A 24,320-nucleotide genomic window follows, 5' to 3' on the forward strand; every position below is an offset into this window, starting at 1 on the left:
AAACTTCCTTGAACTCTGCTGTAAACACCAATCCTCCAACCAGCAATACGCATACAGAGAGAGAGAGAGAGAGAGAGAGAGAGAGAGAGAGAACCACATTTTAGTTAGACAATTTATTCAACCTTCATTTGACCCAGCAGAAGAACAGAGTAAGTAGAAGAATAGTGGAAAACAGTTAACAGAGACAGACAGGCCTAAGGAAAGGACTCCAGGTTTATTTCCAGTTTGTTGTCTGCAGAGTTAAGCCCTCTCTTCCTCACTACATTTTTTTCAACTTGGCTCAATTCTTTTAATATTTTTTTCAGTACAGTGTAGTCTATCCATCTCTGCAGCATTTCAGCGAGAGACACTTTGTGTGTGTGCTATGTCAGGCTAGTGAGGTAGGGCAGCTAAAGAGGTTGACCCTGTGTCCCTCTTGTTGCTCTGTGAGTGCCAGAGGCCAAACTGTAGTTTGCTGAGAACCCAGCACCCTTGAGTGACAGCATCCTTCCTGTTGTGGTCGCCATGGGAACGAGGGAGTGTTTTCCCAAGTAAACTCAGTGGAGCTCTGCACCACATCAAACACTGCTGCCATGAGTCAGCCTGCAGCTCTACAGGGAGGCTAACTATAGCAAAGCTAACTGCTTACAAGGCAGTGTGCTGGAGTCTTAATGGACTGCGGTTTCCTAGTTGGCCTAGTTGGCTAGTTGGCTGTGGTATGTAAACTCAGTAAAACGGCTTGTGATTGCCTTTTGTCTAAATAGTTAAACTACATATATGCAACACGCACACACATGTCAAATCTAATGTACATAACCACTAACTACACCACACACATAGCAATGTTCCTCTTGGTTCGTCTCTTCAGCGTTCAGCAGAGTAACAGTTCTGTCGGGAAGAGAGGGATTATGTTGCTATGGTTGTGCGTTAGAGACGGAGGCCGTACAGCTGGAAAACATTAACTCCACAAATGATGGAGGCACACTGCCCTATACAACCCCAATGATGTCATCCTTCACCGACATTCAGATTTACACACAACTTAACCCGGTCACACACACGGAAACACAGGCGAGCACACACACACACACATGCACCCAAACTTACTTAGCGTCTGGCGTGTAGTTTTGCCATTGCGCAGCCAAGGGAGTTCAGATATTGGATGTTCGAGTTAATAATCAGAAAAAAAAATTGTGACGGAGAGAGGAGACAAAAAGAGAGGGAGGGAGTATTTAGTCTCATTGTGTGCATGGGGCTGAGGCGGTGTGTGGTTTTCTCTAGGGACGTGACATTATCCTTGTAGTGTTTTGCTTTCCTTTTCCATCGTGTTATTTATTTATGCTCCCAACCAACTCTAACTCGAGGACAGGTGGTCTGGGAGCTGTGCTGTTTTACACTGTATCATCTCCGTGGCTCTGTTTCAGCCGCACCAGTTGTGTCAGAGTTTCCTCATTCCCTTCCATGGGAGCCCGAGGTCCTCATCACTAATTCAGCACTCACCACCTAATTCACTGAATGTTGCCTTGGGTGTTTTTTTAATTTCTCTCTCTCTCTCTCTCTCTCTCTCTCTCTCTCTCTCTCTTTAAAAGGGATATGAGGTGAAACAATTACAAGTGGCTCCAACAATACAGACTAAACGCAGAGAGGAAGCTATTATACTGCCCATCTCGCATTGGTCCTGCAGTAACACTGCAGTATTTTCCACAGATTTTCTTTTGCGGCAGCAATACAGCAAACATGTAAAAAAAATGAAGTGATTTCAGTGATGGCCATATGGTGACATAACACCCTCTAACCCCCAGACTGCACCTCTGCAACAGCACCAGCAAGGTGCTATAATCTGTGTTCAGAAACAGTGTGAAGGCAGCCAGATCAAATGAGAGCAGAACACCAAGCCAGCTGTGTAACATGGGGAGTCTGCTGGCAACCAGAGGGCATGGCTGTGTGGGCATATTTGCATGACAGGGCCATTGTGGAGTCCTGGCATACAAACAAAGCCGGTCTCTGTGGTTCCTGTGTGTTTTAGCTGCTGTATCAGGCATGTTGCACTGCAGAGCCTTTAGTGAGAGGTAGTGGTGGTGGTTTTTGGATCAGAGAGGAGAGGGATGGGGCGGGATGGAGTGGGGTGGTGTGGTAGGAGGCGGGCTATTGCACTGTCATCTGCTACTGTGTGGGGGACATTAACATTTGTACACTGTGTGGGAGAGGAATTGTGTATCTGTGTGTGCACATGCTTTTGCGTGTCTCTGTATGTATGTGTGTGTACATGTGCATCTATGTGTGTGTACTGGTGTGTGTACTGTTTATAATTAGCTGTGTAAAGCATTGTAATAATAAGCGTGTATGTGGGAGGTGGGTGGGATTATCTGTCACATGGACTCTAATGATCCTAATCGTGACCTAACAGCATCACCATGGTTACCTCCTACTTTCTGCCGCGAAGCCAGAATGTGCAAACGTCTGGACCTAAACATGATGTGTCACTACAGATCTGCTGATGGCCTCTGAACACATTGGGATCCATGATAGCACCGCTGGTGTCTCCTCACTGTTAGCAAAACCATGCTACAAGCAGTAAAAAATTCCCCCGAATGATTCCAGGTGTGGGTAGCTTGTTCCTATTCCAGCGATGCTTCACATATTAACTTTGTCTTGTATCACCGCAAGTTTTTCCCATTACCATTCCTATTTGCGTGGAACCTGCATTTACAAGTTTGACCTTATTCTTGTAAAAATGTGCAACGGAATCTTCCTTTTTTTTTTCTTCATATATTCTTCACATAGGAAACAGCTGCTAAGTCCATTCATACTTAAATGCAATGCCTCCAATTTCGGATCCACCTTTGACCTAGCATAGTTTTCCAAAGGGAATTCTCTTAAACAAGGAATAGCATCAAAAGTGTAAAAAAAAAAACTAGCAAGGATATGATTGACTATGTAAAGCCTTATGAAACATGACAGACTATCCAAAAACATACATATGTCATTCGTCGCTTGTTTGGGCAATTTCTTGTTCCACACTATTTCTGGTTAGGAAAAACAAAGAATTTGGAGATTTATAATGACAAGGTTTGAAAACCACTATCAAACATTTGAAAACTATTGTTTTGAGACTGTGCATGGTTTCTTTCAGCACAGCCACCCACGATGAAAGGGGCTCATGAACAATAGAGCAAGACCAGACATAGACATTATTTCTGGTGACATGAGAAAAATTAGAGTGATAAAAGTGATTAATTGTCACTGGCGCTGAACAGTAGAAGGGGATCAGAGCAGATTCAGTGGAACTTGGTACTTAGTTGCAGGCTCAGATATTGGTCTAGGCCCAGTCAGTATCCTAATGCCTGTCTATGTCAATGTGCTGAATCAAAGTCAGGGGAATTTCACATGCTGGCTCTATTTTCCTCTACAGTCCTAAAACTCGACATGCACACTTCATCTGTAAAGCCTCCCACTCCTCACTTTCCATCCACTTTCCATTCAATAGCCTTGCTCACCATTCCTGCAACCTCCACCAGCCCCCACCCTCTCCCCAGAGTCACACACACTGCCAGCCACCACTCTGGAACATTAAACTGCATTTACTGTAGAATTTATTGCATGCACACTCAGGCAAACATGTACATGCATAAACACACATGCATGCATGTACAGTATACACGCACACAGACACCACAATCTGTATGTTCTCTCTTTCCTCGATAAAAGATAAAAGCAAAGATAAAATCAACAGTCTATTTTACCAAATCAGTCCAAAGAGAGAGAGAGAGGACACATGCTGGGATAGTGTGTGTGTGCGGACGGTCTTGTCTGCAGATGCAGAAACACACCCAGCACAGCTTTGACTTGAAATGGCTGGTGTGATCGGGGTAACAGGGAGAGTGCCGCAGAATGAAAATCAGAAAAATTATGAAACCAGTTTGTGTTCGCATGTGTGTATGTGTAGCGGCTGGTTCTGGTCAGCTGACAGCTATTGCAGACTGTGATTTGTTGGCTGGGCTGGGTTGGGCTGAACCGTGCACAGCTGCAGTGTGTGTGTGTGTTAGAGGAAGAGAGACAGACAGAGAGAGAGAGGGGGGGGAGAGAGAGAGAGAGACCCATGTAAGGCTGCCAGTGTGTAAGCTCAGCAACAGCAACAGTAGGGGCTGGAGGCAAGAGGAAGAGTGGAGCAGAGCAGATCATAGCAGCACAGTAGAGCCAGGGAAAGCTAGCTAAGCAGGGCTGGTGGAGAGTGGAGCTGGAGGGATAGGTGAGGCAGGGCAGGGCAGGGTAGGATGGAGACTGAGATGTTCCACTGGGATTGAACAGAGTACAGCACCACTGGCTGGACCGGGGGCTGAGCTGGGCTGGACAGTATAATAAGTGCAGAGGGCTTGTTGGCAGGGCAGGAGCTTGACTTTTGGATCAGAGCTTTACCAGGTTTGGTATGGGCTACAGCTGCACCGAAGCTGGGCTGAAGCTGTGAGGGAGGGGTGTGACTGGGAAGGGTGACGTCTGGCTGGGCTGGACTAGGCCAGTCTGGATTAAACCTCATTGTAGCTGAAGCCTGTACTGTAGGCGCTGGTGCTGGAGTGGACCGGACGGGATCAGGCTGCACTGGGAGTCGACGGCGGTGGATTATGGGTTGCTCGGCCAGCGTGGTCCTGCTCCTGCGCTCAGTGGGCGGGGCCGACTGTGGTCACATGTGCTCACGGCAGGACCAGCTGTCATTGGATGCCGCCACGCCCACCCTAGAGGGCTACACCAGTACCGACGCACCTCTAACCATCATTGTAATGGTAACCGGCACTGCTGCAACCCCCCCCCACCCCTCCACTTTAGTCAGCTCTGCCTTTTCCACTTTATGCATGTGTGTGTGGGTGGGTGGGGAGTGAGTGTGTGCACTGCATTGGACACATGTTTTGGATGTGCATGTGTGTGCGTGTTCTTGTTCATGTGTGTTTTCAGCTGTAATGGTTTGGGGGGGGGGGGGGGGGGGGGGGGAGATTGCGTTTCAGCTTCACTGGTTCAAAGCAGTAATTTTTGCCATGTGTCAATGTTATTCTTTTCATATGTGTTCTCTCATTTGCTCTGCCTCTTTCTCTCTTTCCTGCTCGACCTTTCTTTCTCTTTCTCTCTTTCCTGCTCGACCTTTCTTTCTTTCTCTTTCTTTCTCACTGTCTCTCTCTCTCTCTCTTTCTGTTGCTGAGGATGATGTATTACCCAGGAGTGGGGCCTGGTTGTTTTCCTCACAGCTGAGAGGGAGAAGGACGGAAATGGAGGGAAGAGGGAGGAGAGTAAAGGGGGATGGGGGGGTCAGACCTGAGGAATCTAGTTTCTGTGGGAAAAATCTGCTTTCTCTGCATATGGCTTCACTCATGGCAAGGATGACAAAAATAGATTTTCAAACAAAACAATGAATAGAACGGTGGGTAGGCAGTTGTGTGAGCGAGTAAATGAATGAATGAATAAATGAATGAATGAATGAACATAATACTGGATGTTTCTTTCTCCTTGCGTGACTTTCAGTCTTTTCCGTAGCATACTGTATGTGAGCCATCTGTTTGGGATCTGTATCCTCTAGTGTTGGACAGATCTCTTTATTCCCAGAAAGACCCTGGTTCCTCTAAGCACAGTGGAAAAAATGTCAGAGTTTTGGCAGAGTGGGATCTGTACAGTCGCCCCCTCTATTTCCCCTTTCTTTCTTTCTTTCCCTCTCTTCTGGTGCCCCTCTCCCAGTCCATGTGGCAAAGTATGGTCATGTTAGTTTGCACTGTAATACCATGTTCCCTTGCAGATTCCTGTAAGTATGAGACAGTGGGCTGATCTATTTAGGCCAGACTGTGCCTGAATCTGGTGCATTAACGCCGCCTCTTGCTGATCTTTTTAGCTTGAAATATTTCCAGTGTAGAGTTTTATCTTCATCGCCATAAACCTCCATCCTCTTCTCATCTGCCTTCAAGGTTTCTAAACTTTTCCAGACTGGGATCTCGACAAATTTACAATTGAAAGGTTTTTATTCCAAAATTCTATATCTTCATGTTGGAAAACTGTTGCTGTTTTTTTGTTTTTTGTTTGTTGATGTTTAATGTCACTATTTCAAAAACATAGATGATTCTGTTCTGAAAAACATATGTTGTTTTGTAAGCAAAGGTCTTAAGATGACACATACAGTACCTTTAATATCAACCCATAGTGTTCTTTACTTGCATTCCAGCAAACATTTTCTAAGAGTAGTTACCATGTTTTTCATATGGCTGAGATTTAATTTTGGAATAAAACCGCTCATAAAATGGCTTATGAGAACATATAACCATATTTATTAATAATTCATTGCGGGGGACAGAGCCTTTTTAAGTTATTAAACTGTCTAGCCTTGCCATGCAGTAAATGACTACAGAGGTGGAGAGGAGTAGCCATTAGGGAGTCTGTTTGTCTAACAATGTTTTTATTATTGGTATTATTTTATTTCTTTTTTTAACCTAGTCTTTTTTACTTAAGTCTTTTAATGTGATGTGGCTTATGTGATGTGTTTACTTGTTTGCCCTGAGCAGCAGCACTTTATGTCCAAGACAGATTTCCCCTTGGGGACAATAAGGTTCATCTTGCCTTATTTGTCATTGGGGGACCCACAAGAGATTGGCCCCCAACCCATACTTTGAGAAGCTAGGGTATCACGCATGTTGTACTGTATCCCTATTTGGCAGGAAATGTTGGACAGATAGGGGGATATCAGAGCAGGACGAAGGCTGACAGACATGAGAGATGCAGCAGCAGAACTTGTCAACCGGCTGCCAGACGTACAGCACCCCCCCCCCCTCCCCCCCCCTCCCCGCCTCCCTCTGTCTCTCCCTCCAAGCTTGATGCTCTTTTCCATCCGTCTGCCACCCTGTCATTGACACTGTGGTCAGAGATAGAATGCGAGTCCTCCAGTCCCACTTTCACTCTGTGTTCACTCCTAGAGTGATGTTCGATCATGTGTTACTATGTCTGTGTGTCTGTTTGCCTGTCTGTCTGTCTTTGCCTGTCACTAATGCTGCTCCCTTTCTTCAGCTACTGATTTTTTGTTGGTTAATTAGTGAGTAATTTATGTGTGAATTGGGAAATTGCACGTTTGTCCAATCACTGAGAAATGAGGGCTGTTTGTAGAATGATCGTTCACACAGTTGACTGGACAGGCTCAAATAGATGTGATGCATAGGTGTTAAGCAGCCAGCCTCCCAAAAAAAGTGTGCATTCATTGTATAGTTCAAAAGAATGTGAGCAAGTTACAAAAAATGCTCATGGGCTGTACACCATTAACTCAGCATGTCAAATTGCCCCAAAAGAAGTGGCAAACACTCTTTTTCATCAGAGGAGCCACCTCCCTCTGAAGTATGAATCGCTGTTAGTCCGGCTGTGTCTCTGTGTAGACCTTACATCGCTCTAATGATGTAAAGCAGATGGCTTCTGTCTGGTTTCTTCTCTCTGCTGTCTCAGCTGTCTCTGTCCCTCTCTCTCTCTCTCTCTCTGTCTTTCTCTGTCTTTGTCGCACACTCCTCTCATCTTTCCCCGAATAGATTGATAAGCTCTTAAACCCTGTGCTTGAGGATGACATAGACCAGCTTGTGCAGATGATGTGCGAAGAGGTGAACCCTGGACTTTCTCTCAGCATCAACTCTCTTTTCTTTAATCTCCCTCTCCGCCTTTCTCTGTTTTGGCACTCGTTCACTCTCTTTGGTCCGCACCATCTTATTCATTTCTCAACTTTGATTTATTCACATCCAAATGTTTTTTCCGCTCTTCTGTCTTTCTTTCTCTCTCATTCTCTCTCATTCACAGCACTCCCCCTCCCCTCCCCTCACTATCTCTCTCTATCTGTCTCTCTCTCTCTCTCTCTCTCTCTCTCTCTCTCTGTCCTGCTCCCTTGTTCACAGTTATGCTGGAGGGAAGCCATGCTGTGAGCCAGCAGCCTAGTACTCTATTTGTGCCCTCCACACAGCTGTAGTTTACCAACATCAACACCCACTCTGCCTCGCCCCTGCTGAGAGGGCGGGATAGAAAAACAGAGGAGAGGGGGATCGAAGGAGAGACGTAAAAAGAAAAAGAGAGGATGCTTAATGGGGTGACGATGTGAACAAGAGAGACAGAAAGAGACTGTGAAAGAGAGAGAGAAAGAATGAATGAAATGAAGAGAAAAGAGCAGCATGAAGACACCAAAGACATGTTTGATGAGATGAGGAAGTGATGGAGGAGAGGAAGAGAGGGAGGTGATGGAGGGATGGAGCCAGCTGAGGCAGCTGGAGCAGAAGAGAGGAAGGATGGAGGGAGGGAGCGAAGGAGGGAGGGCGAGCTGGCGTGCGCTGCCGCAGTGTTCAGAAGAGGTCGTTAAACAGGCTTGAAGGAGTGCAGTGCTCAGAGCGTAATTATGATTCACTGTTTCAGATGCGAAACATCAAAGACTTATTAAAGGTTATTAAATTAGGAAAACAGATTAAGATTAATGCATTACTTAGAAGTGTATTGTGCTGGTAGATTGCAAGGTCTTGTCATGTCGCTTTTTTTATACCTCTGCTCTCAGTTTACTATCATGAATATGACAGTTACAATGATGAGACATAATGTTGACTGTCGGCACCTTTCTCTATGTCACTTGTCTCTATTGAATCATTAAATCTCGTAAATAGCAAGCTTCGAGCACAAAGGGAAAGAGAGAGAAACCGTTGCATTTAAGAGTGATGTTGAATGTGTTCTGGGAACGTAAACATGTCAAACAAACTTCTCACCTCAACCTCAAAATTTCCTTGCTATTTCACACTATCTAACCAAGCCAAACTGCCATGACCTGAATGGAGCCATCCTTGTTCCACTTGCTATTCTCCTTCTCGTACTATACTTAGAAGGACAGTGTGAAAATGACTGAACAGCCTCAGCACTGTGAATTAGCTGCACAGTGTAAAAAAGATTACTCTTGTTCACACGGTTTGATTCCACATTGCCGCGCCTCATTAACTGCACAAACTCTTTTAAAAGGGAAAACTCCATTGATTTGTTTGCCTCGCTTAAATCATCAATACTCCCAGATGACCTAATGGAAGTTTCTTATGTAATGGTGTTAGCAACAGTCAGAACAGTTGGTTATATCATCAGAAGTTGTTTCCTCTAATACTGATCTCTGTTCTGCTATGGAGTTTAATCTGGGGAAGTGAGTGTTTGTGTGTCTGTGTGTGTGTGTGTGTGTGTGTGTGTTTGTGCATACCCGCAAGCATGGAAATATGCAAATGTTATGTTTACGTGTATGTTAATATGCTTCATATCGAATTCTGTAAAAATGTGAAACCTACACCCACTGCTTCACCCAATAATGCTGTCTATAATAATGCTGTTACTTCTGATTAATTCTGTCAGGACACTGCAGTGCTTCCACACTCTGTACACCGCCTCACACACAGCTCTCCATGCAAGAGGGACAGAGACTACCTTGGTTTAGAACAGGAACTTAATGGTTGTTCGTTCGTGTGTATGTCTGTATGTGTGTGCATGCGTGTGTGTGTGTGTGCATGAGCAAGCTGAGGCTGCGCTATTGATAACCACGGACAGAAGGAGATAAGACGCAGAGAGTGAATGTGGCTTTGAGAATGTGTGAGTACATGATAGTGTTTAACTGTAGAGAGAAGCAGTTGCTTATTGTGTGTGTTTGCAGTGTTAGCATGGCAGGGAGTGTAGAAGCAATTTAGTGTGAGCCGGTAACCCCACTTTTAGTTTGTTCAGTCCAGATGATAACTTTAAGACTCCTGGGTGAAAGAGAAGAGAATAAATAAATTGAGAGAATAAATATGAATTGTAGAAAGTGGAGAGCGTGGTTGGATAGTTTCTCGTTTACCCGGTGATTCCTCAGTGTGTGTGTGTGTGTGTGTTAATATAGACATGTGTATGCTGAACTGCGTGTCGGACATCACACATCTACTTCCTCCACATCCACGCGCTCTGACACATAACTCATAAACCCGCTGAACGCTAGTTCTGCTTCTGACAGAGCACATGTCCTCAGCGTGTGTTTGTTTAACTTGTAGTAGTTTCCTTTGACTTTAGCTGTGTCTAAGTTTTATTTCTAGATAGCGGACAGTTGGCTGCTCTTTGTGTAATGCTGTAACTTGTGCACTTAATTCTAGTCACAATGAGCTTCAGGAGCAAAATCACCTTCAGGAAGAAAATAAAGAGCAAACGAGTGAGATCGAATTTCAACCGCCTGAGTATTGTATGTATCATCTCTTTCTGTCTCAGTTAGTTGTTAGGGTGTGAGTATCACATTTAGTATATATATATATCCAGGGTGTCAGTATTTTACACTGTATTAGCCTCAAATGATCTAGAATGAAATGACTACCGCATTGTTATGGTTTTGCTATCAATGACTTGTGTTTGCCTGCTGTCAATCACTGCTGTAAATGTAATTTATACACCTTGAATGATTATTGTCCACAGCCTACTTCATCTCTGCCGTTATAATACTCAGCCCATAATCTTTTCTGTATTATCAGCATTTATGATATGAGCATGGCTTTGTCTGGTTCATTTCCTCTTCTTGTGCCAATGTGTGATTTGTATGTTACAGTCCATTGCGGCATGCTCTGTGACAGGTTCATAGTTTGAAGTTGACAGAGAAAATGATACACATCTAGCAGATGTTACCATGTTGCATCATCTGAAAGCTGTCAGCTTGTCAGGGGAAAACCAGCACCCAGTGAAACACTTAATCACTTACTCTGACATCACATGGGTCAGAAGGCACCATCTGAGGGTGTACTTGGTATACATTTTGACTCCAAATGTATACCAAGTATGACTATGATGATGTGATAACTTTAACCTCAGCTAATCTGTCAGTCTGTCTGAATGGTTTTCACTGCCGTTGACGTGCCGTTGATGTGCTCATGATAGTTTTTCTTTTCAGAATAGCAAATTTGAAATATGTTTACTAGGATACGTTTTCTTCAACATCAGCATGCTGAAAAAGCCAGGATTTTTCAGCATGCTGAATTTTTTTTTATGTCATACAGCTTTACTAGTTCGACTGAATAAACACCAGGAAGTAGGGCTGAAAGATATTGACAAAAAAATCGAATTGTGATTATTTGACACATTATTGCATTTTCTGATCTGAGGTTTTTACCAATATTAGACTTCATTCATGGACCAAAGATTACCCGGAGCTCTAAAACACCTTGTTTATTAGTCCATTTTGAACCAGAACCAGAACCAGAACCTCTACCAGGAAGATATGGGAAAAACATGCTAATGCTGTGCAGATGATCATGAAATTATCCAAACGAATGACAATCATCAGTGTTTGGAGTTAGGAAGGTTCTGGATATAGTAAAATGTAGAATGCTGACAATGTACAGTTTTTGAATGCTCCATGTGTCTTTTAAATATGAGTAAATATGAACCGTATACAATATGTTGGGTATGGCTAGTACTTGTATGTTTTAATAGATTTCAGGCAGAGCACCTACATTGTAACCTAACCTTAACTATTAATAATGGGGCTGTCCTAAGGCAAGGATCACCTTTCCTTTTCTGGTAATCTCATGGACTTTCCTACATCCTTGCCTTTTTCCCCTGTGCTCTCTGTTGGTGGAGTGCCAAGGGCTTCTCTCTCTGTAAAGGTAGCTGTTGTGGGTAAAAGCCCCGGCCTTCACTGTGCGTGTGAACAGAGTCTCAGAGATCATTACTTCCTCCCTCTCTCTGACCACAGCCTGTTTCAGCTCTCATTTTTACTGCTGCCACTGTGCTGCTGTTCTCTGGATGACAGAAATAATCTACCATTGTCCTTGATCTGTTCAACACATGTTTTTAATGTTATGTTTTCTTGTTGTCCAATCCGCAATCCTTCACAATATTTTCTAAACTGTAATCTTTGAGCAAAGAGTAATCTATTGTGAATGTATTGTTTTCTCTGATGTATGTTCACTGATCTAATTTGGTGATTTATATACTCTACGTTTAATAAAGGGTAAGGAGGACTATTCGAAAACAGGCCTTCGCAAATAGAAGCATCTGTTGATTAGTTTATCTTATGTGTGGCGTTTTCACATTTGAGGTTAGTCGTATGCGTGACAAGTTAAATGAAGCTATCCCACTCGAATAGTTAAAAACCACTTCACATATATTTTGTACAAGTCTGCAGTGTGGTGTAGCGCAGCCTCACATTACCACTTCATCTGCTACTTCCTCTGCGCTTCTTTTAGCTCCTGATGTCACGGCGAAACACAGGAAATGGCATGATAATGGCTTTTATCCAGAAAGCTGAGATTGTGTTTTGGCTATGTCTAATTTACTGTGACCATTGCCATCTCTAAGACCCACATTTGGCATGCTTGTTACACTGCTGCTGTACTGTCCACCCCTAGAGGACTTGTTTGGTAATTAGTGTAGTACTAATACTGGATAAAGGCAGTGTTGGGGGGCTTCTACCATGGATACTACTGTAGTTGAGATCTTAGCGCAGTCTTATTCATCTTATTCTTTCTCTGCTTTCACCCTGTCTGGTATTAGATATGAGATATAAAATGAAATAATTGATCTTGAAAACAGCCAAACAAGTGAATACTGATTGAATATCTGTCTGTTTGTGTCCAACTGCAGCAGGAGAAGCCTAAGCTGATTGATCCTCTTGACTATGAGGCCGTCATCTCTGAGCTGGGAGACGAGTTGAAAGAAGACCCTCTCAGAGACCTGCTCCTCTTCCCTGACAATGATTTCTCGGTAAGAGTGTGTGTGTGTGTGTGTGTGTGAGAGAGTGTGTGTGTGCATGGTTGTGTGTGTGAGCAGAAGGTATGGGGGAACAAACATGACTCACACCACCTTGAAGGCGCTACGTGTGTCATTTTAACATCAGTAAACCATTACCACATTAACACCGACACTAGTATAATTACCGTAAACAAACAAGACCATCGATTGGCAACCGCGCTACACTGCATTTTACATTGTGAGCTAAATGGAGCTTAACTTCTCGCAGATGGCGGAACGAGTGAAAAAATATTTCCAACATGTTTATCCTTTGCAACAGGAAGCAAGGGGTTTTATGGGAAATCTTCTTAATTTTGAGAATCACTAGCACTAACAATAGAACTGGCATGAGATAGAGGCTGCCAAACATTTCAACCATGGTGTCATTTGTTTACGGTTATTATACCAAGGTATCACAGTTAATTTGACAGTGATTGATGTTTATGATGCTACACATGGCTCCATTAAAAGCAACACATAAATAGATGAGCGTGTGCAAACACAAACACTCAGCCCCCAACCCCACCATGACACACTTATTCACACTTGTCCATGCATGTTTAGCTTTGCGGTCTTTTCATTACAGCCAGCAATTTATGCTCTCCAACTCCCTTTAGCTCTTTGTTCATTAGTGCCTTCATTACTGTGCTAATGTGTTCCTGCAGACACAGATCCACTGCACATTAGGATGGCCTAATTGGCTGCTTGTGGTAAAGAGTATCGTCTGCCTGTGGACCCCGGAGTTGATGTTTTAATGCATGACTCTACTGGTTCCAAGCTCTTTCTGGCTACAAAACAATCTCCTCTGATATACTTTGTCTCTGCAGCCTACAGTCAATTTCCTTAATTGAAAGTGAGAGTGGCTTGGCGGAGTATTGCTAATGCACAAACGCCATTCACTAGAGTTGCTGCTTTGCCAGCTGGTTTGTGAGCTCAGCATTGCAGCCAGCTGATTGGGTTGTATAAATCAAAGCCGGACTCTCGTCACGGACACAGATCTTTATTGCAGACACATTTTCAATGCCTTCATGCGCCATCATTGGGAAGGATATTCCTATATTTCTGTCTGAATATGAACATCCAGCGAAAAGACTGAATGTTGATTTTCTGTATAATGGATCGTCCAATATACTCTGTAATTAGAGCTGAATGTTTCATAAGCTAGATGAATAGCTATAAGTCCAATCAGTGCTGAGAAAGGGAATACATATTTAAGGGTTGGACTTTGAAGGAGCAAAGCTATTCAGCTTCACTGTAATCAAGGCGGTCAAGACCGACTTCAAGAAGAAGCAAGGAATGAAGAAATATTACATTAATTTACTGTATATCTTTTTGCATGTCAGGCCAAATGATCCCTCATGAGATTAAATTTTTTCTTATCAACAATACATTTTTATTAGACTCTCCCCTGTTTTTCCGGTGGTGTCCTGTCATGTTAACAGCCCCTCCTCTCTCTGGTTTCTCTGCAGGTGTCCACGGTGCCTCAGGAGAGACGGACTCTCAACGCCACCGTTCCTGAGGGGGCAGAGCTACAGGCTGAATGTCTGCTGGTCAGACAGGTGAGGGGTGTGTGTGTGTGTGTGTGTGTGTGTGTGCATGTGCGTGTGTGTGTGTGTTTCCATGTGTGTGCCAGTATGTATAAGACTTAACTGAAGCCACTGTGGTTTGGAGTGAAGACAGTTCGGTTAGTGGTGGTTAGGTCTGTCAGTTTTGGCTGTTCTTAATATAGGACCTCCTGATACTGGTGGAGCGGTTTCTCCTCCCTCCACCATGCCTCTAAAGTAAACCAGATGCCTGTCTGTGCATGTGTTTATGTATTGTGATGTGTGTGTGTGTGTGTGTGTGTGTGTGTCTGAGGGAGAGATTAGGCCAGGCCCATCACAGCCCATTGCAGCGGGGAATCATTGATTGACCAATCATAATCTCAAGGGCTCAGAGTAGAAATAATATCTCTGTAGACGGAAACACCCCAGACAGCACTGGGGACTGGTGTGTGTGTGTGTGTGTGTGTGTGTGTGTGTGTGTGTGTGCGTGTGTGTGTATGTAAATGCATGCAAATTATAACAGTTGTTTGTGTGTTGGCACCTGACTTGATTGATTGCCAGAGAAAGTAAACCTGTCTAGACTGCTTATTAATGTTGTTTTGTTATACTGTAGTGAAAAAGATTGCACTGTGTGAGGTTGTTATTGTAGTTGATAATATGGTTGGTCTGTCCATAGTTTCTGATGTTGTTAACAGTCAGGATCTTTCTAACCTAAAAAATAACAGAGAACAACAAAACTGACATTCAACTATCAGACAGAGAGAGGATGTGAAACTTGCAGTCTTTGTTTTTGTGTGCGTGTGTATGTGTGTGTGTGTACATGTGTGTGTGTTTGAGAAAGAAAAAGAGAGAGGCGGTGAAGAACCTACATGCCATCAGAGAGTGCCATTTCAACCCACGGGACAGACAAGGAATCTATTAAGATATAAAGATATCTTCTTCATAGATTCCTTGGGGACAGAATCTTAATTCAATTCCTTTTAGAGTTTAAATAATCTAATGATGAATCCCAGCTTGCAAATGAGTAAGTAGGCCTGGGGAGAGCCGCAGTCTGACTGTGCTACCACTATCTGTACTGTAGTATCGCATTCTTAATCATCTGGAGAAATTTGAGCTGCCCCAGGTCAAGGTTTCCCAGAGAGGCCATCATTTTGGAAAGTTAATATTTTATCACATTCCACTAAATCTCCATCCCCCCCTCCAGGCCTGTAAGTACTACAACTCTGAACTATATGTGGTCCAGTTCAAGTATGACGACTACGCTGGAGACTACCGCCTGCTGCCCAGGTAATACAGTATTGACAGTACTCTACCATCACCTCTACTGTGTCTGCTGTATAGGGTTTTAACTCAACTTGCATATGGCACTGTTGGCTTTTTGTAGGTCTTTCCTTTGCTTTTGGACTTTTAAGAATTATTAAGTTGCCCATAAAGCGCAGAGAATACTGTGAACTGGCATTTTTCCTGCTTACTTAAACGTTTGAGATGTTATGATGAAATTGGAAAATGCTGAACCAAGGTTTTTTGACTTCATGTCTTGGTCAGGGACATATGTCAGCTTTTTTCACATGAACACATGTTGTAGAGAGAGGGAATGTAGTTCAGCTGAGCAGCTCCTGACATCAATGAGAACTATAATCTGTCACACTGCTAACAAGCTAACAAGAACAAGATGGTGGCCGGTGTTGAGTGAAAAAGAGAAGTTTGCTCACTCTAACAGATGTGCACTTTCATGTGTGTCCGGTCCCTTTTTTTAGATGTCAGCCATTCATCCATTCAGTCAGTCATTCAGTCAGTGCGTCAGTCAGTCAGCCATTTATTTAGTTAGGCTGTCTGTCAGTCAGTCAGACAATCAGTCAGTCAATCAACTAGACTTTTCTTCAGTCCCAGTGAGACTGACCTAGAGCAGTCCTGCAATTACTGCTCACAACCACAGGAATGTCCCTCTTCTCTCCCATGGGTTACCACTGTATTCTCTCGGTCAGTTCACATGACCTATGCACTGATACCCAGGATAAGCTATAAAGTGAATAACTTAATGCAACTTGAGCACAATTTAGAGCTCAATCATTCCAAGAAATTATTCCATTAAGTCCACTCGTCTTTTGGCATTATTTTGGAGATAGAAGAAAAGCACAAATGCTATGTTACAGTCTTTGTTTTGTAATCTTAAACTGTAAGCTTACAGGTTTATAAATGCAGTTTTTAAATATGACCAAAGTGCAAATACACCAGGGAAACCATAATAGAACAGAAAAAAGGAGACTATTTTGAGTTATATCTAGCTAAATCTGCAGCTATATGTGCGGTTCTGACATAAGTTACTGTAATCTGTGTGTGAATGGAGCTTTCTGGTCTTTTATCTGTGCGGCCAAGATTAGCATTCCTGTGTCAGTGGCCAGCCCACAAATGCCAGAAGTCCTCTAAACATCTTCGCCTTAAGAGATTTTGTCAGACAACTTTTTACGATTGTGTGACTTTTAGCAGAGAGCGGTGCCAACGCTGTCCTCTGCAGACTGCAGCCTAGCTGTCTGCAGCTCACAGCACACACACAAAGGCATTTTATCCCATTGCTCACACACAAAGATGGGCCAGCCAGTGAAATCAGTGGAGCAGGATCTAGTGAAGACCACCTATTGTCGACTCTTGACAGAGAAAGCTGGAGCAGAGTCAGCCAGCCACAGTCATTTGCATTGGTCAAATGGAGTGGATTGATTTAATCTCAAAAGTCATTTTCTCTTTCCATCATCATTGGATTTCACTATCAGTATTCTTGGACTGCACATGTGCTTTATTTAGCAGTACCATATTCTTCTCAATATCTTTCTCTTCCTTTCCTCATTCCCATAGGAAACTGTATAAAGCAGAGAAGCTGCCATCCCATTCTTTTGAGATTGACCATGAAGACATGGACAAGGATGAGGTCAGTAATGACCACCGTTCTGATGAATGCTTTTATAAGGCAATCTGAACCCATTGTGTACTAGATACACCACGAGCCTCACTCTAAATCCACATTGAAATGAGTCTATAGCAGCCTTCAAACTGTTAAAAAAAATACTCTGAAAGAGGGGTTAGCTTATGGCAGGTCTTTGGGACTAGACACATTGTTTACAAACCTAATTTGACTGACTTAATGGCCATTGTGAAATAGAAGCAGTCTAGAGAGCCTCCTTTTCTCTATTGATCATCTGCTCCTCTGTGCCAGAGGGATGAGGGCCAAGCTAATGTATCTATGACTTACCTTATTTGTGTTTTACAGGATACCACCTCCCTGTCCTCGTCCAAAGGAGGTGGGGGCGGCGGGGGAGGAGGAGGAGGGGGAGGTATCGGTGTGTTTCGGTCCGGCTGGCTGTACAAAGGGAACTTTAACAGCACTGTCAACAATAGTATCACTGTTCGGGTGAGGAAATGGGACCGAGACGCAAACTCCCACAATTCAGCTCTCTGTCCCTGTCTTGTCCTCTGTGGTGTCTGTTGCTCTCTCTCTTCACACGCACACATGTCTGCTGTCTTTCTTTTGCCTTTTCACCCTCTTCATTAGATCTCCCCCCGTTGTCGCCTAAAATGTTTTTCCCTTGCCTTCTGACCTAGTGTATTCGATATTGTTGTAGTGTGAATGTATCGTTATAGTTTATAGTTTTCTTTATAGGTGTCGTTCCCACTTTGATAACCTTATTTTTACCCAGACTGCCCAGGGTGACAGCAGGAGTCTGTATCATGAATATAGCACTGACTAGCAACACAGTGGGCTCTAGTCCAAGAAAGAATTCTAATGTTATTATTAAGCTACAGTGAGCTCCAAAAGTATTTGGATAGCAACCAATTCTTCTGTTTTGTTGAGTCATTTTTAGTATATAGTCAAATATGATTAATAGCCAATGACTTTGTCCATAACCCAATTTAAAATATTTGAACCTTATTTCTGTTTGTGCAGTCATTCAAAAGGAGGTATTTTCAGCTGACCCAGTTGACTGACAACTCCTACATCATGAACTTCTACAAAGACGAGAAGATCTCCAAGGAACCCAAAGGATGCATTTTCCTCGACTCATGCACTGGTGTGGTGCAGGTGGGTTTTAAATACGCATTCTTGTAAGCCAGTACACACACACAAACACACACACACACACACACTCAGGCATAGTAAACACACTCAAACACATTTGCTGATTCATTATTAAAGGAACACTTTAACACGCCATTTTTTAACCTTATCTCCATATATTGGTCCTCACTAATACATGCTATGAGACGGCACCAGAGTGTCTCAGAGACGGGCTGTGGGAAGTTCCAAAATTCACCCGGTGGTGACGTCATCGCCGGGTGAATTTTGGAACTTCCAACTCGTGGAAACTACAACCGCTCTCTTTCTGGTTGTAGTCGGACTGCCCACCGCCTGAGGCAGAGACGAGAATCCAGGAAGAGAGCAGTTGTAGCTTCACAAATACAAATTTTATTTTTATTTTATTTATTGGTTTATTTTTTCAGGGACAATGCACATCAATCAACAGTCAAACTGTAAATGAGCCAGAGTTAGCCAGAAAGGCTAGTTTTCATCTGCTGTCCCTGGCCAGATGTTTAAAAGGCAGCCTAAAATTTCAAATAAGATAGAATTAAAATGCATGTGTTACAGAGATAAAGAACTAAGTAAGTGACACAAGAGAGACAATAAAACAAGAAAGGACAGATTAGGAGACAATGGCATGTAGACAAAACAAATGCACATATAAGCATAGTGTACATAAGACACTAAAGCAGGGCGGACACAATAACATAAGACTATAGCATGCGTCAGACAGAAAAAACACACCTACAGTAAAAGCACATATATGACACTAGAGCACATAGCATACACATCAGCACGTATATGAAATTATAGAATAAAATAAACAAGAAAGACAACCTCAAAGGTTCTAGATATTTGAAAACTGTTGAACAGTGTATATACTTTTTTTGTTTCTATGGCGTTTCAGGGAATCAATGAGAGTGTTAATCTCAATTAAAAACAATTTAAAGCAGGGTACAGATTTTGCTAATGTTGTCTTATGACTATGAAATTTTGCCATCAAAATGAGCATGTTAATAACATAAGCTATATAGTAGGGCTGCAACTAACGATTATTTTCATTGTTGATTAATCTGTCGATTATTTGCTTGATTAATCGATTAGTTGTTTGGTCTATAAAATGTCAGAAAATGGTGAAAAATGTCGATCAGTGTTTCCCAAAGCCCAAGATGACGTCCTCAAATGTCTTGTTTTGTCCACAACCCAAAGATATTCAGTTTACTGTCATAGAGGAGTAAAGAAACCAGAAAATATGCACATTTAAGAAGCTGGAATCAGAGAATTTTGACTTATTTTTCATAAAAAATGACTCAAACCGATTAATCGATTATCAAAATAGTTGGCGATTAATTTAATAGTTGACAACTAATCGATTAATCGATTAATCGTTGCAGCTCTACTATATAGGAATTCCTGTCATAATCAAAATAAAGAATCACATGCTTCTTAGTAATTAGTTTTCCCCACAATATCATGCGTGAACTCTTGCCAGAATGTATTGTTTATTGTACAGTCAAAAAATAAAAAAATTCCTTCGGCGGGTGAATTTTGGGACTTCCCACAGCCCGTCTCAGAGACACAGAGCGAGTAGACAGACATGTTGTCATCTCATAGCATGTATTAGTGAGGACCAATATGTGGAGATAAGGTTAAAAAATGGCGAAGTGTTCCTTTGAGGCAGCAGCACACTGGGGACAGAAATGTTCTACCTGATCTAGCACAGCCATTCACTGTATTATAACCGTTATTTATTTAGAGTCAGATCTATCAGTGCCTTAGGCAAGCTATCAGACTCCCTCCACAAGCAGTAACTTGTAGGGGTATAAAGTAAAGAGAATGTATTGAAGTGAAGTTGATCTCTCATGAGGAGACATGATGCTGTATAGTTTTACTGCTGGAGAATGTAGTTCTTAGCAGGATTATATAGGGCATGATGACACTACATGCCCAGGTCAAGATATTTTTGGGTTTTCTTTTAAAGGGTGTCAGGTGCGTACTTCTGGAGCTTTGATGTTGTTGTGTAGTTACATGAATCATGCTCATTTATGTATCCATCCATCCATCCATCCATCCATCCATCCATCCCCCTCCAGAATAACCGCCTGAGGAAGCATGCCTTTGAGCTGAAGATGAACGAGGTGACGTACTTTGTTCTGGCCGCGGAGAGCGAGCAGGACATGGAGGAGTGGATCAGCACCTTGACCCGCATCCTGCAGATCAGTCCCCACGACGGGCCTGTTCCAGACCGCAAGAGTCTGGACCTCACCGACCACCGCCAGGGTGAGACAGGTTCTGTTACTATGCCCAAAGAATGCATTAGGGTTCCCTCCGGTGCATTTAGAGCCCTGGAGTGGGATTTGAAGAAAATGTGGAGTGAGGATATAGTGAAGGGAAGCACGATCGGTAGTTCAGAGGAGAAATGGGTATTTGTAGAGAGAAGAATGGGAAATTTTAGAATAATTCCACCAGATAAATAGATCATGGCGCCGTTACTGTAAGAAAGGCATGATTTCATACTGAGTGTAAGCAGAAATATAGCCTTTTCTTCTCTATGTCTGACATTACTAAAGGATTTCTGTCATCATGCCATGCCTTAAAGGGAGAATTACCACTGGGTTGAGGCTTGATCCATAACATTAACATCAGGAAATGAGACCTGACACCAACCAAGGACTCCACCTTGGTTTAGTAGCCCATGCCTTGTTAAAAAAAAACTGTGCATCGGAGCAGAATCCATAATACTAAACCTTATGTGCCAGCACTGTGAGAGGCTGGGCACGGGAATACAGCCTGTAACATAACACACTCTGACAGAGCATGGAGAATTGGCCCAGTGAAAAGTGATGGAATGATGTAATAGCCTCAGCCATCATGGCTCTGTGGTCTGTTAGCATGCCTGTAAATCAGGCTGAGTGTAAGTGGTGACCTAACATTAATGAGCCATTTTGTTCAGTATGGCCTTTGGGGAGAATAGCTCCAGGCACGTATAAGTTATGTTTCTCCAGAAGCTTGCCTACCTTATTGTCCATGGATATGAGAGATGGAGTCCTATTATAGTCTGCGATGGATATATGCAGACTGACTGTGATTACTGTGTATTTACTTGACCTTTTCAGAAAATGATCTATGACCCTTGACCTATGGGGGAAATGGATTTTGTAGATAAACATTCCCCTCCACTCAACATCGGCATTTATCAGTCATAAACAGGAGGCACTCCCTGGAGCCCTGATTGTGTTTGTTCTCTCTCCAGATGTGTTTGACCTGTCATTGAGTGACGGCTGTTTGCATGAGAATGAAGAAACTACAGAGAATGGCATCAATCCAGAGTTAGCAAAGGTTGGCACTGACAGCTCTTCTCTTTCAGACAATAATATAACTCTACTGCTGCACTCCACAGTTACCATTATCACAATTTACACATACATGCATGCACAACAAAATCGTAATTTAAGTGTCAGCACCATGCCACTGTTTAGTCCACACAAGAGTTAATTTAACACTTCATGATAGTTTTGAACACCTGCCCCCGAGCCATATCAGCTCTATTAGTGAACAAACAACTACTACTACTACTCATAATTGATAAATGATTATTTTTTTGAATCACGCTGTTTCTTTAACTGTTTCTTTCTGTCTGTCTCTCTCCCCATCTCTCCTATCGCAGTATATCTCTGAGACAGAGGAGGGTGTTCGCTCTGCCAGGAGAGAAGAGAGGTTGAACCTGTTCTCGCTAGACCCTGACACTCCTGTATGTACACACTTTGCTTTACCTTGCTCTTTCTTTTGTATGACTTGAATCTTATTTTGACTTTATGCATTGTTGTACTGTATGTTGTTAGTCTGCAATTTTTATGTTTGTCATGATGCTGCCTTCTTGACCAGGTTTCCCTTGAAAAAGAGATCCTTACTCTCAGTGGGACTAACCTGGTTAAATAGAATAAAGTAAAGCGTGCCTCCCCGTAACGATCTGTGTGTCGCCGACCCCAGGTCTTGAGGAGCCCGCGGGGAGAATATCCCTCAGCTGAGAGCGCAGCAGTGCGGCCGTTTGAGGAGAAGCTGGGCAGAAGGTTTATGATAACCTGTCGATCCCTCAACCTCACGCTACAAGGCTGCATCAACGAGACTGAAACTGGACCCGTCACCAATGTGAGGATTACAAACACCCTGGGAAGACGTATATTCTACACTTTCAGATATTTATTCAAAAATGCTTCATGTGGGGATTTTGTCTCTAATTTGTTACTGTGAAATTAGTTGTGATGGCACATTCCAATGCCAGCAAAAAAAACACTAGCCCCACTGATCTGCTTTATACTTTCATTTGATTCAGTCTGGGAGTCCTCAGGCTCAGTTCCTTATGAAATATAAGAATGGGCTTTCTGGTAAACTAGTAAGCAATATAAAAAGCAGTAGCGGGGAAGGGTAATAATGAAATATCCCGACAGAAAGCATGTCAAAGAGGCTGTTGCTGAGTGGTGTTTTCACAGTTCATTTGACTTGGATATATAGCTACCTGACCTTAATAGTATGTATCCTTAGCATTTGTAAGAACATCTCCTTTTGTATAATGCATAGTCGCAGTTCAGTATGAATTTTGTCCAATATAACACTTCTGTCCCACCAGATTGAGCCCTTCTTTGTGTCGGTGGTTCTGCTGGATGTCCGTGAGGGGAGGAAAGTGTCGGCAGACTTCCACGTGGACCTCAACCACGAGGCGGTGCGTCAGATGCTGGGAGGCTGCAGTAACGGGACAGGGGGTCCAGTGACAGGGCCGGGACCTGGTCAGGAGAATGGCCTGAGCTCCCCTGCTGAGAAGAAGCCAGGAGACTGTTATCTCAGCCTGGATCTGGACCACTGGCTATGCTTCCCCAAACAGGTACAAGAATAAGACTTAATGTTCTTATGTTGTATAGAGTTGCATACTTTTCGAACACTTTTAGAACTGTTTTGTTACATTTTGTGTAAATGTATTTGATTGTGATATCTGATCATACTACTCGTTCATTCGTAAAAGGGAAAGCACACTTTAATTTCTTGTACATACCCTGTATTTACCCTGTAATATGTCTAAATGTGTCTATCCATTGCTGTCCATGCAGGCCATCTTCTCAGTGACCAACCCCCACACAGACATAGTGATGGTGGCCCGGGTGGAAAAGGTGCTGATGGGAAATATTACTTGTGGGGCGGAGCCTTATATCAAGAATACAGATTCAAGCAAGGTCAGAAAGCACTTTTAAAAAAGTTTTTTTTTTAATTCGATTTACATTCATTGCCTTGTTATTCTCACTTCCACTTTCACTTGCATCTATATTTACACTGATCAGCAGTACTGTGTTCTGTCTTAAGCATTACATTTCATACACTACCAGTCGAAAGTTTGGACACATGCATTTGTCTTTATTTTGACTATTTTTCACATTTTAGAATAATAGTAAAGACATCAAAACCATGAAATAACACAAATGGAATTATGCAGTGACCAAAAAAGTGTGAAACAAATTGAAACTATCTTATATTTTAGATTCTTTAAAGTAGCCGCCCTTTGCCTTGATGGAAAGACAAAGGCTTTGGAAAGAAATTCATACATAGGCATCAACTTCACTATTTATATTTGTCTAAAAAACAAATTTCAAGAATTTAAGCATAAGCCGTTAGATCAAAATGGCTTTAAGATAATGAAAAACATAGTAAATTCAATCAGGTGTGTCCAAACTTTTGACTGGTAGTGTACATCACCAACAACATAGAGGTAAACACTTTATATTGTCTTGTCTCATTGAGCTTGCTGGGAAAAACGGCTTATGAAACATGCTGTAAGGGCCATTTATTGTAAGGGAAATGGCCTCATCTATTCAAACAGTTGTTTGCATGACATTTATGAAGTGGTTTTCCTGTAAGTCCCTACCAGTTTATCTTCATCATCGCATGCCAGTTAGATGGGTTAGAAATTAAGTTTTTCCTAGATTCTA

At 42.7% G+C, this 24,320-nt stretch overlaps 1 protein-coding gene across 3 annotated transcripts in view; it reads left to right on the top strand.

Moving 5' to 3' along the window:
* The window catches only part of dock10 (dedicator of cytokinesis 10), a 61,976-nt gene that overhangs the window by 14,026 nt on the left and 23,630 nt on the right, over positions 1-24,320 (top strand). For 2 of the 3 annotated variants that reach the window (XM_078284347.1, XM_078284346.1), the window contains exons 2-13: positions 12,586-12,705; positions 14,202-14,291; positions 15,481-15,563; positions 17,127-17,199; positions 17,539-17,679; positions 18,214-18,348; positions 20,439-20,625; positions 21,599-21,684; positions 22,013-22,096; positions 22,336-22,494; positions 22,973-23,224; positions 23,448-23,570. In XM_078284347.1, coding sequence (XP_078140473.1) covers positions 12,586-12,705; positions 14,202-14,291; positions 15,481-15,563; positions 17,127-17,199; positions 17,539-17,679; positions 18,214-18,348; positions 20,439-20,625; positions 21,599-21,684; positions 22,013-22,096; positions 22,336-22,494; positions 22,973-23,224; positions 23,448-23,570 — 1,533 coding nt within the window. Of the gene's footprint in view, positions 1-9,485; positions 9,580-10,109; positions 10,196-12,585; positions 12,706-14,201; positions 14,292-15,480; positions 15,564-17,126; positions 17,200-17,538; positions 17,680-18,213; positions 18,349-20,438; positions 20,626-21,598; positions 21,685-22,012; positions 22,097-22,335; positions 22,495-22,972; positions 23,225-23,447; positions 23,571-24,320 lie in introns of those variants that run through there. The other variant, XM_078284348.1, reaches the window with a different exon arrangement.

This window comes from Centroberyx gerrardi, chromosome 6 (assembly GCF_048128805.1).
Source record: "Centroberyx gerrardi isolate f3 chromosome 6, fCenGer3.hap1.cur.20231027, whole genome shotgun sequence".
Classification (NCBI taxonomy): domain Eukaryota; kingdom Metazoa; phylum Chordata; class Actinopteri; order Beryciformes; family Berycidae; genus Centroberyx; species Centroberyx gerrardi.